This window comes from Neophocaena asiaeorientalis, unplaced genomic scaffold, assembly GCF_003031525.2.
Source record: "Neophocaena asiaeorientalis asiaeorientalis breed wild unplaced genomic scaffold, Neophocaena_asiaeorientalis_V1.1 scaffold24, whole genome shotgun sequence".
Taxonomy (NCBI): domain Eukaryota; kingdom Metazoa; phylum Chordata; class Mammalia; order Artiodactyla; family Phocoenidae; genus Neophocaena; species Neophocaena asiaeorientalis.
The window spans coordinates 936,849-956,641 of NW_020185317.1; the positions used below are offsets into that span (position 1 = coordinate 936,849).

Here is a 19,793-nt window from a genome sequence, read left to right on the forward strand (position 1 = left end):
TCAGTAACCTGTGGACATTCAGACAGGGCCTTCTCTTATACTGCTCCCATAACTCAAGGCCTCTTCCAAAGTGGCATTCAGGTGGTAACTGCCCTAGAAATAGACCAGGGGGTCACAGACACCATATCTGGAAGCTGTAGATGAATCAGGATATAGGAGAAATGAATTCTAGACAGACATTCCCACAGAGTTCCTTAAATAAACTTGAATAGAAATTAGGGGCTAATGGATTTTTTTCCTCTGAACTTTATGCAGTAACCAAATTAGTTAAGATATAATTATTCAGAGATCTGGAGGAAACTGGGGCAAATTCATCTGTCTATTCATAGTTTTCTTTTCAGCTTTGAATTTTAGGAGTTGCTGCTTGATAGCTGGGCTCTTTCATCTCCTCCTCATATTAAAAGACTTCTTAATTTTTTCCCGTCCCTTATCTCAACAAGCAAAGACTCTACAGAATTTTTCATTTATTACCACGACTGTTTCCTTCATGAACTGGCTTGCTTTTTGTCTGTTTATTGGCTTCTTAACCAGTAAGAGGTTTCTAGGGCTGTATGTGCCCTAGAACCTTTGAGGGATGCTGCATGGTTAAATTTTAATATATTTAATATTAACATTTCCTGTGATGATGATATTGATTCTTCTTTAAAATGTGATTTAAAATAACATCTTCACTATTCTTGTACACAGGGATGTGGAGCATCAAAACTCAGGTCTTTATCTCTTGGTCAAGGCCAAGGGCCCATAGCTATGAAGATGTTAGAAAAAGCTGTCAAAGAAGGAACATGGGTTGTTCTTCAGAATTGTCACCTTGCCACCTCTTGGATGCCAACCCTCGAGAAAGTTTGCGAGGTAAAAATGCGAGCTTATTTTTATGAGATCATAGTTCCCCAGTAGAATTAGTGATGTATATGCCATCTAAGTAACTCCATTCCTGCCCTGTAATTTGAGGGTTTCAGGATGGCTAGGTTATAGGGGAGATGGGTTCACATTGGGAACTAGAGGACAGCACGTGGCCAGGCCTTGCCGAATCTCTCCTACTAGAGGCAAGGGCTCATCCCGTGGGTCAGAAATATCCTTAATCAGAGGAGTAGCCTCAAAGATAGGAATAAACCACAGGGTAGACAGAAACCAATTTACTTTTTACAGCAGTGGACCAAAAACAACAAAGAAAGCTTTGCAGGGGGAAATTAGTGTGGCCCCTCTAAACCAAAAGGCTTCAGGATGTAACTTTTCTTTAATTATAGTTCTCACCCACTTAGCTAGTGACCCTGCCACAGAGGATGAATCTGAAACCAAAAGTGCACTCCTCCCCCCCTCCTTGCAGTGGGCCACGGTACTTCCCTATTTTTGTGGGCAGAAATTCCAGGAAGAAAATCCCACGTAGCTCAACTGAATAAACAGAAAACCTGGCAATGGATTCCACGTAATTACCCGTGACTCTAGCCCTCTCTTCAGAGTCCCTCGAGCTAGTAAATTGATATAACTTGCACTATCCAGACATCCACCTGACACTTTAAGGAGCGGACTATATTTTCCTTTATGCCACTTGTCACCATTTTGTTTTGTCTGTATCTCCCACTAAAATGTAAGTGCTGTTTTATTCTCCGGTTTACCTCTAGCACCTTGAAGAGTGCCTGGCTCATGGGACATAATCAATAAATCTTTCCTGAGCTCGTGAATGAATAAAGCCTTTCAATGGCTTCCCACTGCATGAAGACAAAGTTCATATCCCCATCGTGGCTTCTTCATTTGACTTTCGCCTGCCTCTCAGGTTTCGTCTCTGGCCACTTCCCATCTTGACTTCCGTGCTCTAGCCATTTGACCTTCTTTCACTTTCATTGGGAGAGCACACTTTCTCAAGAACGTAGGCTTCCATGATAGATGTTATTTCTATCTGCAAAACTATTCTTTAATATTTTTTGCCTTACTAACATCTTCTCAAGCTTCGGGCCTTATATTCAAGACTTTGTATTTGTGCCTGTTTCCTCACGGTTCCTCTGTCTCTAGGCTGTTCTCATGACCTGTTGAATTGTATCGTATACCCATTAGAGAGTCATCCAAGAGGGAAGAGCTGTCCCCAGTGGATGGTGAACTTGGCCCAAAGTCCCGTGAGTTATGCTACCTAAGTCACTGGGCATAGGGCAGCTAGTAGGAGGAAATATGGTACCTTCACCATTTATTTAAAAATGTAGGTGCCTTAGCATCCTTCCAATTCCCCTACCCACCCCTTCACCAGTTGAGTGCTCAAAAATTATTTTACTGTTAAAGATTTGCAATTAAAAAAACATAGACACCACTGACATGGACAGTTGGAGGAGTTAGCAGTAGGGAGTGGAGCAGAACAGGAGAGAGGGAAAGACCCATGGTAATTATTCCAAGGCCCAATATAGCCTTCACGACAGTCATAGATGAGCGTTCTGTCACCCTCCACAGTGCAGGCCTGACTATCCCCGTAAACAAGCGGCGCTAATAGTGATATGGTTTAGTGCTTCAGGATATACCAGTTCTTCTTCCCTTTCAAAATGCTCTTTTTTTTTCATCCCTACTTGGTTTAATATGGATTTATCTGGGTGTGTCGCTTATTCTCACAACCTGGCTACAGCAAGAAGGCATCATTCTTAATCTGGCTCTGGGGCAGAGAAGTGTTTCTACAAATATTTCAGCAACATCAGTGAAGATACAAGACTTTTTGGAATGTCTTAGTCTTTATCGCGGCCAAATCTGAATTATGTAATGCCTTTGTAAACTTTACAGTCATGTGATTTAATTGTTAACAGGGAGAGGGACAGCAACTCTGGGCCTTCCCAATGAAGTATGTTGCTTCCCTGGCAGAATCAGTTTTTAAGGCCTTTGCCTTAAACTGCAGCAATAAGCCCTATTTTGTAAAGATGCTTCCTCCCACTTCCAGCCCATCCCATGCACACATGATTGAGATTTTCCTTGCATTTTGTGACCCTTTTGGATCTGGTTTCTTTTGTTGCAGGAGTTAAGTGCAGAAACAACACATCCAGATTTCCGAATTTGGCTGACAAGTTACCCATCTCCAAATTTCCCTGTGTCTGTACTGCAGAATGGAGTGAAAATGACCAATGAAGCACCGAAAGGTTTACGGGCTAATATCATTCGATCATACCTCATGGACCCAATCTCTGACCCTGAGTTCTTTGGCAGCTGCAAAAAGCATGTTAGTAATGGCTAGGTCTTGCTACCTCTGCCCCGTAAAGCAATTCAAGTGGCCCCCGGTGATCCTGGATGTGTGTGCTGAGTAAAACTGCAAATTAAATAGGCCTCCTGCACTGTTGGTTTTGATTACTGATTATTGACTGTACTGAAGTCAATTTTATTAATATTTTATTTTATTTCACCGCCAGCCTCATTCCTGCTCAGCTGAGATCTAGTGGAGTGTCATTAACTATGCAGCTTTCTATTTAGAAAGTCAGCCGTAAGCCATTCCCAGTACAAATGTGCAAGGTTGGAGAATCTTGTTTCAGGATATTAACTGAGCCCTTTGCTATTTGGAGCCATATCTTTAAATTAACACATAAAAATATTTCCTCCATATAACTGTAATGAGAGCCAAAAGGATTTTACTCCCTGATTGATGGGCTCATAAGGGTCTTTTTTGTTTTTAGCATCACCAGGCGAGCAGGGAAGCCACCCACTGCTTTCATGATTAGAATTCTGTGTGTGAATGTTTGTGACCTAAAATTGTTTCACAGTGTTTTGCCATAATTAAAAATGGAATAGTTTCTTTTTAAGAGGGGTTATGAACCTTGGTAAGTTTTTGCTGTTAAAAAGCTCACACTCTTGATGTTGGGATACGTTTTAAGTACACATCAAAAGAAAGTATTAAGAATAAAGAAGTGCTTTCATTAAACAAAAGTCTGGGATACTAAAAAAAAAAAAAGGGGGTGGGACCTGTATTTAAAATTAAGTCAAACCTTATCCTAAGCATCTAAGACAAACTTGTGCATGATTTGGCCCAGAGAGAGCAGGTTACCCCCAGGTAGGTGGTGAGGGCATTTCTGCACCTGATGGCTGGACAGAAGCCCTTTTGCAAAAATTTACTCCCTTTCTTCCAGATCCAGAGGGCTTTCCAGCAGTAGTCACACAGATTGGAAGTCCAGGCGTTTATGAACCAAAATCCAAACCCAAACCAAGATCTCAAATGCCAAAGCAATACACCATAATCCTTTGGTTTTAACTTTTTATTTGGAAATAATTTTAAACTCACAGAAAAGTTGCAAATTTAAAAGTAGTACAAAGAACAGCCCTATGCCCTTTACTTCTATTTGTCTCCTGTTAACATGACCATCTGCAGGTAAGTTAGATATGTCACTGCCCTTTATTCCTAGATAAGTCCTTCAGTGTATATTTCTTAAGAATAGAGATATTATCTTATCCCATTACAGTTATTATTTTAGTAAATTTAGCAAGTATACACTATTGTATCTAACCTACCCAAATTTGTATTTGTGTCCCAAATTTGTCAATTGATACAGTGATGTCCTTTGGAGCATTTTCCGTGTTCACCATGGGATGGGTCCAGGGTTAGTATCACATTTAGTCACCATGCCTCTTTGCTTCCTTTAATCTGGACCATTGCCTCAGCCTTTCTTTGTCTTTTTTTCATTTTATTTATTTATTTATTTTTGGCTGTGTTGGGTCTTCGTTTCCGTGCGAGGGCTTTCTCTAGTTGTGGCGAGCGGGGGCTACTCTTCATCGCGGTGCGCGGGCCTCTCACTGTCGCGGCCTCTCTTGTTGCGGAGCACAAGCTCCAGACGTGCAGGCTCAGTAGTTGTGGCTCACGGGCCTAGTTGCTCCGCGGCATGTGGGATCTTCCCAGACCAGGACTCGAACCTGTGTCCCCTGCATTGGCAGGCAGATTCTCAACCACTGTGCCACCAGGGAAGCCCCTTTCTTTGTCTTTGATGGCACTGACATTTCTGAAGAATTCATCCCCCCCACCACCACGTTGTTTTTAATAGAACGTTTCTCACTTTGGGCTTGCTTGATATTTCCTCGATATTAGGTTCAAGTTATGCATTCTGAGCCACAATACGACATGGGTGAAGTCATGTCCTCGAGTATCATACTGGGAGGTGCACGGTGCCCATTTATCCCTCGCTGATGTTACTGACTTTGATCCCCCAGATGAAGCGTGGTCTGATTTCTTCACTGTATAATAACTGCTTTGCCCCTTGCAACTAATAATCAGTCTGTGAGGAGACATTTTGGACCATGCAAATAGCCTGTTCCTCATCAAAATCTACCTGGGACACAGGTTTAGTAGCCAGTGATGATTCTTGCTTGACCCACTTATTTCCGCTGGTGATTCCAACTCCAGCACTCCCTCCACATTTGACACTTGGCGCGCTATTGTCAGCAGCAGCCCTCCCTTCCATTCCATTTATTTATCTTTTATTGGTGTGGACTCATGAATTCCTTGCACTTTTTCCAATGGTTTATAATTCATTACTATTCTTAAGTCTTTTGCTCAAGTTGTCCCAGAATTGGTCAGAGGGAGCTCCTTTTGTACTTGTTATAGGTCCTATTATTATTATTATTCCTCTTTCTGGCAAAAGCTGCTCCAGGCTTATCTGTATCCCAGTCCTGGAACCGGCCATTTTTCTGAACAGCCCTGGTTCCTGTTTCATGGGGAGTGGTATTAGAGACCAAGATTTGGGTGCCAAACAAGTAGCATTTATTGTCCGTGGTTCGAGTCCTTTTAGAGAGAACTTGGAAATATATACATGTACTCACAAATACACATATGCAAGTCTGTATACACACATATAGTACGTACAAACAAGTCCATGCACACACCTCATATACATGTTTTAGAAGTAACGAGTTCCTAGCAATACCTTCAATTTCAGTCCCTCTACCCAGGGTTCTTTCCTGCTCTTCCTCATTCCATATTTGCACATCATCAACACATTTTACTGATTTGCTCAATTCTCTAATATATCGAGAAGAGTTGCAGAATTAGCACAGCGTGTTTAACTTTGCTTTTCCCACCTTTGTGGTCAAACTTATGCTATTTTCCTCTTGTTTCACACACTCCCTTTCAATTTTATTCCATGGGGGAAACTTTCCCCCCTGCCCTTGAATAAAACTTTGGGCAGTCTCATGGCTTTCCTGGTTAGTGTCAGGTAGTGAAATGACCTATAGTCATTTTAAACTGCAAAGCCAATCTTGATTTAGAAATCAGAAAGTACAACACAATATATTAATCAATATTTCAACTTTTATTCAAAACATAGGTTTCAACTCTCTAGCACTTTGCCTCGGGCCTTATAATTGGTGGGCTTCATGCCACTAGGGAAAGAGAATGGAGTTGTCATCTTTCCTTGTTTTTAATTGAAATTCATTTATAATACTGTGTTAGTTTCAGGTGTACAGCAAAGTGATTAAGTTATTTTTTTTTCAGATTATAGTCCATTGTAGGGTATTACAAGATAATGAATGTAATTCCTTGTGCTATATAGTAAATCCTCACTGCTTATCTATTTTATGTTTAATAGCTTGTATCTGTTAATCCCACACTCCTAATTTGTCCCTTCCTCCCTCTCCCCTTTGGTAGCCATTAGTTTGTTTTCTGTCTGTGAGTCTGTTTCTGTTTTGTATATAGATTCATTTGTTTTATTTTTTTTAGATTCCACATGTAAGTGATATCGTATAGTATTTGTCTTTCTCTGTCTAACTTATTTCACTAAGTAGAATATTCTCTAGGTCCATCCATGTTGCTGCAAATGGCAATATTTCATTCTTTTTTGTGGCTGAGTAATATTCCATTGTATATATACACCATATCTTCTTAAACCAATCATATGTTGATGGATGCTTGGGTTGTTTCCATGTCTTGGCTATTGTAACTAGGGCTGCTATGAACATTGGGGTGCATGTATATTTTTGAATTAGAATTTTCATTTTCTTCTGGATATATACCCAGGAAGTAGAATTGCTAGATCATATGGTAGCTCTATTTTTAGTTTTTTAAGGAACCTCTATACTGTTTTCTGTAGTGGCTGCACCAATTTACATCTCCACCAACAGTGTACAAGGGTTCCCTTTTCTTCACACCCTCTCCAGCATTTGTTATTTGCTGTCTTTCTGATGATAGCCATTCTGAATGGTGTGAGGTGATAACAGCGCATTGTGGTTCTGATTTGCGTTTCTCTAATAATTAGTGATGTTGAGCATCTTTTCATGTGCTGTTGGGCCACATTTTTTGTTTGTTTGTTTTTTGCTGTACGCGGGCCTCTCACTGTTGTGGCCTCTCCCGTTGCAGAGCACAGGCTCGGGACGCGCAGGCTCAGCAGCCATGGCTCACGGGCCCAGCCGCTCCGCGGCATGTGGGATCTTCCCGGACCGGGGCACGAACCCGTGTCCCCTGCATCAGCAGGCGGACTCTCAACCACTGCGCCACCAGGGAAGCCCCACCTTTCTTTTTGTAACTGCTCCTGCACATGATAGCTGCTGATACTGAGTGCTCAGTTCAGGGCGTGTGCAGGGGTGAGTCAGGAGGGGCAGAGGTTCCTCTTCTGGGCTGCTATTGCCTGGAGCTCTTTGGACTTGGCGGGGATTTAAAGCTGACTTTTTTGCCTCGTGAGGTCTCTCATGGGTTCTCCTACAGCTCCCGTGCTGGACTTCTCTGTGACCCCATCACCCGTGGCAGTGCCTCCCCTTCAGCTGGCTGTTCCTGATTCCTCTCAGCTTTTGGTTCTCCAGGCTTCATTTCATACAGGCTCTTACTGTTGGGGTTCCTTACTCTGTGACACAAGTCCTCTTGAATAGGAAACCATTAAAATGACCACTGGCTGACATTCCTAGCCCAGCTCCCTGTCTGTTCCTTGGGATTCACGCCAGATTGGCCCACCATCTGGGGGAAGGCTACTGATTTCCCTCCCATAGTCCACGACCCGAGGCCATAGACTGTAGACTGCTCTACTCTTCCAGGCATGAGTTTTGCACTGTCCCACTCCATCCCAGCTTCAGGGCGTGAGTATCAGCTCCCCAAGGGGCCCCGTTAGTTCCTTCTCAGTATCTTGGACCCCACACTCCCCTTTCCCTTGGAGGTGAGGACAAGGAGACTCCCAGCACAGCAGCTCTTCTCTCCAAGGAAACCTCTTCACAAATCCTCTCTCGGGCTTCCCTGGTGGCGCAGTGGTTGGGAGTCCGCCTGCCGGTGCAGGGGACACGGGTTCGTGCCCCGGTCCGGGAAGATCCCACATGCCGCGGAGCGGCTGGGCCCGTGAGCCATGGCCGCTGAGCCTGCGCGTCCGGAGCCTGTGCTCCGCAATGGGAGAGGCCACAACAGTGAGAGGCCTGCGTACCGAAAAAAACAAAAAACAAAAAAAAGCAAAAACAAAAAAATCGTCTCTCAAGCTCTATTTTGACCATTTTTATATCCTCCTTGTGGAGGGTACAAATGATTAATATATTGCATCGTACTTTCTGATTTCTGAATCAAGGCTGGCTTTGCAGTTGACAGTGACGATAGGACTTCTCTTACCTAAAAGCAACCAGAAAAGCCATGAGGCTGCCCAAAATTTCAACCCCAAAGTGCCTGTAGAGCTTCTTAATTGGGTTGAACTATCTCCTTTGAAATTTCTCCGTGGTGATCTGGGACCAAACACTGGAATTCATGCTCCTTGCCTCCTGATGCTTAAGTTGAAACCCCCCAAATCCTCTAAGGTAACGTTAAATTAGACAGTACGTAGAAGCTCTGTGTGTCAACGGAGCATGTATACAAATAGGCACAGCCTAAATAGCCGGTAGAAACAGTTAATTCTGTTTTAGTTTTACTTTGGCATGGATATATTGATAACCAAAAGGAATTAATTACTTTCATTTTAAAATATGATAAGCATAACGCATTATTAGGGGAAGAAATAATGATGTTACACCATTTCTTCTCATTACAGGAGGAATTCAAGAAGTTACTATATGGTCTCTGTTTCTTTCATGCTTTGGTACAAGAGAGACGGAAGTTTGGACCCCTGGGGTGGAATATTCCCTATGAGTTCAACGAGACTGACCTAAGAATCAGCGTACAGCAACTCCACATGTTCCTGAACCAGTATGAGGTACCATAAAACTCACAGCAAGGACATTACCTGTTGTGCTGTTTATCACGTTGTGTTTGTACAGTGAGCAGGGACTTCTGATTAATTTCTTTTTTTACAAAATGAATAGAAGGATAGTTCCCCAAAGCTTATTAAGTAGGACTTTATTATAACAGAATATTATAACTGCCATAGTAGGTAGTTAGGATGTCAGTTTGTCTATTAGGAACCTGTATTTTATCATTTATTTTGACACATAAACATCAATCAGTCTCCAAAATGAAAAAAAAAAACAACAGACTGATTTCCCTCCGTTCTGGAGCATGACTTTATTTTTAAGGAAATGTTACTGTAGTTTTATTCCAGAGTTTGGGCCGTTTGTCCCGATCAAACTACTTAAGTCATTGGTGTTAACCTGAGGTACAGATTCTGGGAAGAAGTCCCACAATGTACTGTCATCACTTCAACCACATTTCATCCCCTGTAGTTCTCTCTCTCCCTCTCCCCACCCCTCTCTCCTTTCTCTCTCTCTCTCCATCGCTTGTGCACGTGCACCCACATGCATGTACTCTCTCTCTCTCTCTTTGCTGCTTATCTATCAGATGGATTTTAACACGTTTGAACTTTTGAAGGACTGCTGGGTAAATCAGTGCAAGTGTCCTAAAAGGATATGGAACTTTTTCGAAAGCAAATCCTCTAAATTTTGATAGAATTTTGTTCAAAATTAGTTGGAAATCTTTAAATCAATCAATGGAGTATCAAAAAAACCTTTGGTTTTTGAAACTTTTAGTGAATTGTGATTTTTTTTTAAGAAAGGCTTACAAACAGGAAGTCATTGAATCCTCTCTCTATAAAAACAAAGGAGAAAACAAGAAAATAAATATTGAGAGCTCAAATGACATATCTAAACTTAGGTGAAGAACATTTGTCTGGTCTTCTGTGTTTCTTTGGGCAAATTTGTATTCTGTACTAAAATGAAGTGAGTTGAGAAGGCCTTTGATTTTGCAGCATTAAAATTTGGTGAAACATTCAAAAGAAGCATAGATTTGATGAATTTCTTTCTTGTAATAATATTTATTTTTAAAACATACTAAGAATGGAGGCAAAAGCTATAATGAAACAATGCATGTGGAAGTATTTGAGCTAAAATAATTACACTTTTGAATACAAACAAAAAGAATGAGGAGCTCCTTTAATTAGCAATTTGTTCACGAACCTGTAGAGTATATTCTAATTTAAAATATTATAGTATGTAGTGGAGTCAATTAAAAGTGTCAGCAATTTAAAATTTAGTAACCATAAAATGAAACTTTGCAAAACATTATAGACAATTTTACTTTAAAAATTAAAAAAAACAGTGAGACCATATTGAAAAGTACATTCTTCGGGAAAACATCGGAGACATTATTTGAGAGAGAAAGATGTCTAAGAAGTTAAAGTACGTGAATATACACTAAGAAAAGTTATTCTGCTTAAACTCTTAATCATTATAAAATTTTTGCTTCAATTTCCTATTTTAAGTAATTATCTTATTTTAAAAGCAATGTTTGAATAAAACTACTTACAGATCTGCCAATATAAAAATAGAGTTATATACTATATGTATACTATTTTATATATATATATATAGTACTCTAAAATTCCATAATACTAATTGTCTTTAGTGCCCACGTTCACTCTCAAAGTGTTACAGTTTGGACAGTAGTTTATTTGGTCACCCTAGCTTTTTAAAGATATGAACACAAACAAGGAGGTAAGCAACTCGCTGGATGTGATTAGGGAAGGTTCCACAGAGGAGCAGTTGCTTGGGACTCAAACAATGAATAGAAGGTTTTCAGGTGGATGGTGTAAAGAAGCAGCAATAAAAAGGTTAAAAAAAAGTACCAATAAGTAAAAAGGTTTGGTTAAGTATAAATGATTTGGAACATCCTTGTATGCCATGCTGATCTGGGATTATTATATTGTTATTGGTCTGCTTTTAGGAGAGTATTTGCATTTTAGAAAGACCACTCTAGCAACAGAGTGGAGAGCAGATTAGAGGGATTTAGATGACACGCCAGTTTAAGATGATATGAGTTGAATTGTGTCGCCCCCCCAAAAATATGTTGAAGTTCTAATCCATTCTACCTCAGAATGTGAACTTATTTGGGAATGGAGTTGTTGCAGATATAATCAGTTAAACTAAGATGAGGTCATACTGGAGTAGGGTGAGTCCTTAATAGAACATGACTGGTATCATTATGAAAAGAGGGAAATTTGGATACACAGAGAAGACAGCCATGTGAAAACAGAGGCAGCAATTGGAGTTATGCTGTAACAAACCAAGGAACATCTGGGGCTATGGAAGCTGGAAGAGACAAGGAAGTATCCTCCTAGAAGATGTGGAGGGAGTGTGGCCCTGCCAACACCTTGATTTCAAACTTCTTCAACAATAAACTTCTGTTGTTTTAAGCCACCTATCAGCAGCCCTAGAAAACTAATGGTCTCCTGTATTAGTTATAACCCAGGCAAGAGATGATATGAGTTTAAACTAAAGCATCTGGGCTAGGATGGGGAACATGGAAGAGATATAATAGATATGTAGGGAAAAGGATTGAAATGACTTAGATAGTAAATGGTAAAGGGAGAGGGAGAAGTCTGTTAATGTTAGTTTTGGGGTCTCAGTTGGTGGTCCTACCACCACTCATTAATCCAGAAAGGGAATAGGTATCAGGAATTAATGGGTATATAGCAGGTGGGTCAGTGGAATGGGGGTGGGTGAGTGGATAAATAATTCAGTCTTGTACATTTGATACATCTGGGGTGTCTAGGTGTAGATATCGATGGTATCTGGTAGGCTTTTGGCATATGGATATAAAGCCCGAGAGAAGAGAGTGAGCACAAATAGAGAATTGTGAATTGTTAATGTGTAAGGAGAAGCCTGAGAACACCTGAGATTTAAAAGGGAGGCCTTGTAGCGTAAAAACGAACTAAAGCCTGGCTGCTGGTGAACACCCAATATCAATGGTAGGAGAGAGGACAGGAGAAATGGAAAATGCAGGCCAAACAGCCAGAGAAAAAGGGGGAGTGAGCACACTGAGTAAATATGGAATATCAGGAATTGTCCATCCTGGCAAATGCTACAGAGAATCTTTTAATGACGCGTGGGACTGACTGAACTGGTTCCTTCTATGAAATGACGGTTGAGCCGTACCTCCTGTTCCTCCAGCACAGTGATCATATAGCAAACTGCACAAAACTGCTACTCATGCGTGGCATATAACCCATCAAGAAATACAGAGATACTCTTTGTGGAATGGGATTCACAGTTCCCTTTGATGCTAAATCGAACGTAATCCTTCAGCAATCAAAATTTTGTTCTTTTTTATTGAAGTATAATTGACCTACAACATTACATTAGTCTCCGGTATACAACGTGATTCAACATTTGTATATACTGCAAAATGATCACCACAATACTTCTAGTTATCTGTCACCGTAGAGTTAAAAAAAAATTGTTTTTCTTGTGATGAGAACTTCTAAGATTTACTTTCTTAGCAACTTTCAAATTTGCGCCACAGTATTATTGACTAACGTCACCATGCTGTACTTACATCCCCATGACTTATTTATTTTATAGCTGGAAATTTGTGCGTCTTAATCTCTTTCACCCATTTTGCCCTCCCGGCAACTCACCACCCCTCTGGCAACCATCAATCTGTTCTCTGTATCTATAAGTTTTGTTTTGTTTGTTCACTTGTTTTGTGTTTTTAGATTCCACATTTAAGTGAAATCACACAGTATTTGTCTTTGTCTGATTTATTTCACTTAGTATAATACCCTCAGGATCCATTCACGTTGTCACAAATGGCAAGATTTCATTCTTTTTATGGCTGAATAGTATTGTGTATTCCACATATAGTCCACGTCTTTATCCATTCATCCATCAGTGGACACTTACATTGCTTCCATGTCTTACCTATTGTAAATAATGCTGCAATGAATTTAGGGATACATAGCCTTTCAAATTAGTGTTTTCATTTTCTTTGAGTAAATACCCAGAAGTGGAATTGCTGGATCATGTGGTAGTTCTGTTTTTAATTTTGTTTTTTGAGGAACCTCCATACTGTTTTCCATAGGGGCTGCACCAATTTACGTTCCCTCCAACAGTACACAAGGGCTCCTTTTTCTCCACATCCTCACCAACATATGTATTATTTCTTGTCTTTTTGATAATAGCCATTCTGACAGGTGTGAAGTGACATCCCATCGTAATTTTGATTTGCATTTTTCTGGTGATTAATGATGTTGAGCATCTTTTCATGTGTCTATTGGCTGTCTGTATGTCTTCTTTGGAAAAATATCTATCCAGGTCCTCTGCCCATTTTTTTTAATATAAATTTATCTATTTATTTTTGGCTGCATTGGGTCTTTGTTGCTGCACGCAGGCTTTCTCTAGTTGTGGTGAGTGGAGGCTACTCTTCGTTGCAGTGCACGGGCTTCTCATTGTGGTGGCTTCTCTTGTTGCAGAGCATGGGCTCTAGGCGTGCAGACTTCAGTAGTTGTGGCACGCGGGCTCAGTAGTTGTGGCTCGCAGGCTCTAGAGCTCAGGCTCAGTAGTTGTGGCGCACGGGCTTAGTTGCTTCACGGCATGTGGGATCTTCCCGGACCAGGGCTCGAACCCGTGTCCCCTGCTATGGCAGGTGAATTCTTAACCACTGCACCACCAGGGAAGCCCCTCTGCCCATTTTTTAATCAGATTTTTTGGTTTTTGTTATTGAGCTGTATGAGTTCTTTATATATTTTAATTTAAAAAACATAAATAAGAAAAAGTAAACTGTAACAGAAGAAAATACAAGTGGATGTATATAATGTACTTGGCAAATGGGTAATTCCCTTTGGGAGGGTTGTGTGTGTGTGTGATTGTGTGTGAGAGAAAGGCTCACCCCCTCACTCTCACCCTAAGTTCACCCCCAAAGCAGTCAATTTCACAGCTTAGGAGGGCCTGTCCAAATTTTTTCCTATGCACAAATAGTTATATATACAATATACGCACACATTTTCCTCAAAAACATAATTACATCTGTATGTCATTTTCAGCTTGCTTTTCTCACTCACATATGTTGTGGACAACTTCCAAAATAGATACAGATCTTTGTTTTAATGGCTGCATACACAGCATTTCCCACTTTCGACTATCAGGATTTTATTTCCTTTATATTTCTTACTAATAAGTAATGTTAAAGTGAATAACTTCATATATAACCTTGCATATAGTTGCCGACTTCTGCACTCTCTCCTGGCCTGTGGTCTCAACCCTCTTATAACAACAGAACAGAGAAGAAATCCCAGCAGCGAGCTGCTACTCTTTCTGCGACCTCAGCCGATGGACCTGGGCGCCTGGAAGAATGCATTCCCCAGTTTGATTGGCCCTGGTTGTGATCAAGCTACTGAGAGAAACAAGTTTACCCATCAGCTCTCAGGGGAATGTTGGCAGGTTTAACCCTTTAAACATAAGCCAAACTCCTCCCCTCCAGATCTCATCTTATGTCTGCCTCACAAAGCCCTCCCAGCCAGGGCCCAGCTCATGCTCATATACTATTTAATTCACACAGGAGTTTTCTTACTATATTTCAGTTTTATGAGGTGGGGACCTGTCAACAAGGCAAACCCGAGCACTGCCTGCATCTGCAAACGCCCCTCAACACCGTGCCGTTGTTCTCCCTCCTGGTTCTGCTTGTTTCTCCACCACGTCTTGGTCACTGAGCTGTTCTCCTAAATTCACTGCCTTCACTTCCAATTCTACCAAGTAACAAGTCTCTTAATTCCCAAGCCCGAATTCAATAAATTCCTTCTGTCTAATCACTACCACCTATTCTTCCCAAGTGCTGTTGTTTTTTACTGAAGAGATTCCTCCAAGTGGGATCACTGAGATGTAGGGTATATACACTTTAACTTTTAGCCGATAACTGCCAGAAGGGCATTTATAGCACAAAAATGGTGGAAAAAATCCTAAATTAAAAAGATTGCTGTATTTTAGTAGAAAACATTTTAAAACGTTGCTATATTAAAATACCAAAAACAAACACCATAAAAATAAAAGACAAATGAAAACTGGAGAAAATACCTAAAATTTTTCTGACAAACTGATTCGGTATCTTTATAAAGAGCTTTTAATAATGAAAAAAGAAAGCATTCATATGAGGAAAACACATAAAAGAATAAAGTAGATAATTTAACAATAAGAAATACAAATGGTGAATAAACATTTTTTAAATGTCAGTATCAAAAAAAAAATAAGTAAAATAAAATTAAGATATGTAATGTCCAGCATGGTGACTATAGTTAATACTATAGTGCATATTTGAAAGTGGCTAAAGGAAACAGATCTTGAAAGTTCTCAACACACAAAAAAATTGTGATTACGGTGATGGATGTTAAATAGACTTACTGTGGTGATCAGTATATACAAATATCAAATCGTTATTTGTACCCCTGAAACTAATATAATATGTGAATTATATCCCAAAAAATTAAATTAAAAACAATTTTATTGTTTAATTATCATTTTTTTCCCTAAATGATAATAGTTTTGTTGTGAGCAGTGAGAGAATTCTCTATATTACTGAATTGTGTAAGTATTTATGCTTAGGATAAATAAAATCGCAATATGAAAAATCAATTCTTTTGCATTCATAAACACTTAGAAATTCTATGTACTAGAGAATATAATAAAAAGGAAAACCTACAGTAAAAATATTTCAAGAAATTTGATAAAGGTAGATTTATAAAAGAGCTTATACAAATAAAACTATTAAAACTTTAATTGAGGGCTTCCCTGGTGGCGCAGTGGTTGAGAGTCTGCCTGCCAATTCAGGGGTTCGAGCCCTGGTCTGGGAAGATCCCACATGCTGCGGAGCAAGTAGGCCCATGAGCCACAACTACTGAGCCTGCATGTCTGGAGCCTGTGCTCCTCAAAAAGAGAGGCCGCGATAGTGAGAGGCCCATGCACCGCCATGAAGATGAAGAGTGGCCCCCGCTTGCCGCAACTAGAGAAAACCCTTGCACAGAAACGAAGACCCAACACAGCCATAAATAAATAAAAATTTAAAAAATTCAAAAAACTAATTGAAAAAAATAGGCTAGTTCACAGAAGAACAAATGTATTTAAACATATGAAAATATCATAAATTTCATTAGTATTCTAGAAAATGCAAATTAACGCAATATTAATTACCTTTGGTCAATCAAATTAGCAGAGATTTTAAAACTGATTCCTACAATTACTACAGCCTTTCAGGAAAGCAGTTTGGTGACATTAGTCAATTGCTTTTTATAAACTTCTTTCCTTTGACAGTGTTATTTCCCTTTCAGGGACCTAGACTAAAGAATCATTAGCAATTTTAAGGGATGTATATTTAATGAAACAATTTAACAAAGTAGAAAATTGGGAGCAACTGAAATCTTCAATATTAGAAGATAGTTATTAAAAACTCTTTTCAAAGAGTATTTCGTGAAACAGTAAAAGATATCTCATAATATGAGATTTGGTGAAAAATTATATGCAAAATTGTATATATAGTGTGATTCTAATTGTCAAACATATACAGATATAAAGAGGTGGTGAAGGAAATGAACACTGATTCTCTCGGAATTATATTGGATTGGTTTTGAATGTCATTCAACAGTTTAGGATTTTCAGGAATCGGGTTATGGTCTAACTAATTTTGCATCAGGCATAGTAGGTGGTCCATTAATGTTGGTTGAACAGAGGTGAGTTCGCAAGTTAATAGAGGATTTCTATTCTTTGCACTGACCTAATGGAAATGACAAATCACAGAAGGAGAGAGAGAGCCTGGGGAAAATTACAGGAAATTAGCCGGGAAGCACATAAAGGGAAATTGTGTTGATGCAAACTTTCCGTAAACTGTTTAAATAACATGAGCAAACAAGAAACACGATCCTGTATGATGTGCCACTGCTAAGTCTTGACTGGTTGAGCGACTTGACCTCTACTCTAGGAACTGCCCTACGACGCCCTGCAGTACATGACGGGCGAGTGCAATTACGGCGGCCGCGTGACTGACGACTGGGACCGGCGCACGCTGCGCAGCATCTTGAACAAATTCTTCAACACGGAATTAGTTCAGAATCCGCACTATAAATTCGACTCCAGTGGCATCTATTTTGTGCCTCCTTCTGGTGATGTAAGTACATATGCTCTTCAAGAAAACTAAAAGCAGTAAAATGTGGAATTCCTCTGACATAGAAAAAGGTGATTTTTTTAAAAAAAAAGAAGCCTTGTTTTTTAACCATTGTGTGTACTTTCTTCGGTCCTATAGGGACAGAGCAAATCCCATGCAAAGATGGAGTTAGTGGCTTCCTATTTGCTGTAATGTGAAGACTATCAGAAATGTTCCTCACCCAAGAATGGCTTCCTCAGTGACCTGAAATCCTATTATTGTGAATTCAGTGCTTTGGGAAAAAAGGCATGGTCCCCAATTAAAATGGAAATACACATGAGAAGGGGTTACAAAATCGTATTAACGATAATAGTTAACATTTAGATCATGCTTATTTACAAAGCAGTTACATGTAATTATCCCACTGGAGCATCTAATTAACATTTGAGTTATTATTCTTTCTTTCCCTTTTACAAGTGAGAAAGTAAGTTCACTAAAGTTAAATGACTTGCCCAAGATCCCACAGGTAGAAAGGGACAGAGTATCACACCTGCTTCACAAGACCAAGGTTCTCTTCTGCTACTTTTTCCAGTCCTGTCTAGTAGAAGATGTGGTATCTGCCTTCAGATTATCACACAGTAGACTTCTAGGGACTGCCAGCAGAATTAAATTGGTTCTCATTTTATTCCCAGAAGTCAAAAGGGCACATATTGAAAGTTAAAAATACAGCCACAGGCAACGGAGGCACATAACCATGACCCCATCATCCACTAGGATGGATTCTAGCTGAGGGCAGACACTAATAGAGATGAAGAGAAAAATCAGTCCCAGAGCCCAGGTCACTGACTGGGTGGGGCAAGTCAACACAGGGAGTCATGGTAACAAGATCTCCAGTGATGATTTGGTAAGTGAGAAGATGGCCAAAGATGAAGTCAGGTTATGTAACATGACCCATGTCGAAAAACCACCAGTGACCAGTCTCCCCGCTACCGTACATGTATTGGGCTGGCCAAAAAGTTCGTTCGGATTTTTCTGTAATGTCTTATGAACAGACTTTTTGGCCAACCCAATATATGAATGTTCGCATATGATTATATGAGCATCAGGAAAAGTATGGAATTTTGATAGAAATTCACATAAATAAAATATAAAACATGTCTGCATATATATAAAAAGATTTACCATATTAATGGTGGTTATCTCATGATAAAATCTCAGATGATTTTCACTTTTCTGAATTACGTGGATTTATCACAATAAGAGTAAACAGAAAAATCAGACTAAAGCGGAAAAAAAAATATTGTGATAAACTAAGAACAGTCATCAGCAAATGCAACACAGAAAGATTTCTCTGGAAGAATTTCTAAATGAAGCAGCCAGGATATTCCTCTCTCCATTTTCAGATCCATTCCAGTTGAATGGGACATTTTTTTCTCTTTTTTTTTTTTAACACTTTGGCCCAGGTTGAAAGAAAATGAAAGCATTCAGTGTCCAGGCTCACAGGCTCATCCACTCAGTAACTTGAGTATTAAAAATTATCTCTTTTCAGTGAGCAAGCTCTACAGGATAATTAGATTTCTGTAATTCTAACCTGATTTCCTGATTTCTAACCTCCTGATTCCTTGTTACTCATCTTTGCAGCACAAAAGCTACATCGAATACACAAAGACACTGCCGCTGACCCCAGCTCCGGAAATCTTTGGGATGAATGCCAATGCAGATATCACTAAAGATCAGTCAGAAACTCAACTGCTGTTTGATAACATTCTTCTCACGCAGGTGTGTGATCTGTGCAGGAACTGGCTTCTGAGGCTGGAAAGGATGCTCCCCAAGCAGCATGAGACAACACGGTAGAGGCCCAGGCACAGAATTCCATCTCTTCAAGTGGAGAACCACTTTAAGGAAGAGAAAAAAAATACGTAACTTAAAAATGGGTTTAAACATAAAGTAAATGAATGTGTGGGTTTTGTTTTCATCAGTCTTTTGATTTGGGAAGAATCTTTGAGTATCATTCTGCTTCCAAGAGTTCTTTGAATAATATTCTTTGAGTATTCTTTGATATCATTCTGCTGCTATGAGTTCCATTTTGCCTTTCTTGCTTAAATCATGCCCTAATACATTATCCTTTTTTACTTCCTTTAAAGTGGAAGAAGAATTTCAAAGATACCTGGAAGCAGTTTAACGCCAGAATCCATCTAGAATTCTGCCTATTTTATTTTCTCTCTTACTAATTCAACATTTTTAAATGACTTATCTTTATCAAATATTCTAGAACATTTAACCTAGTTTACATAGAAATAGTTTCTTTCACATCAATATTTTATCAGATTACATAATATTTAAGGAATATAATAGTCAGTACAAAATAAATTAAAAGGTTTAGGAGAACCTTTGACTCTTAGACATGCGGCTCCACTGGTGAGAGCATAAATGTAAGCGCATGTCGGAGAATGACCTTCCAAGGCACCAGATTTCAGCATGCCCTGGGCACGAGTCAGTACATTTGAATGAAAGATATTTAATCTTGCTTGTCTATTTAGAGACCTTCCCTTGTATTGTT

General features: G+C 39.6%; 1 protein-coding gene across 1 annotated transcript in view; it reads left to right on the forward strand.

The window, feature by feature from the left end:
• Positions 1-19,793, forward strand: part of DNAH7 (dynein axonemal heavy chain 7) — a 284,014-nt gene that overhangs the window by 245,436 nt on the left and 18,785 nt on the right. The window contains exons 59-63 of the mRNA XM_024733634.1: positions 688-849; positions 2,984-3,184; positions 8,931-9,092; positions 17,072-17,257; positions 18,875-19,012. Of these exons, the coding sequence (XP_024589402.1) occupies positions 688-849; positions 2,984-3,184; positions 8,931-9,092; positions 17,072-17,257; positions 18,875-19,012 (849 nt within the window). The remainder of the gene's footprint in view (positions 1-687; positions 850-2,983; positions 3,185-8,930; positions 9,093-17,071; positions 17,258-18,874; positions 19,013-19,793) is intronic.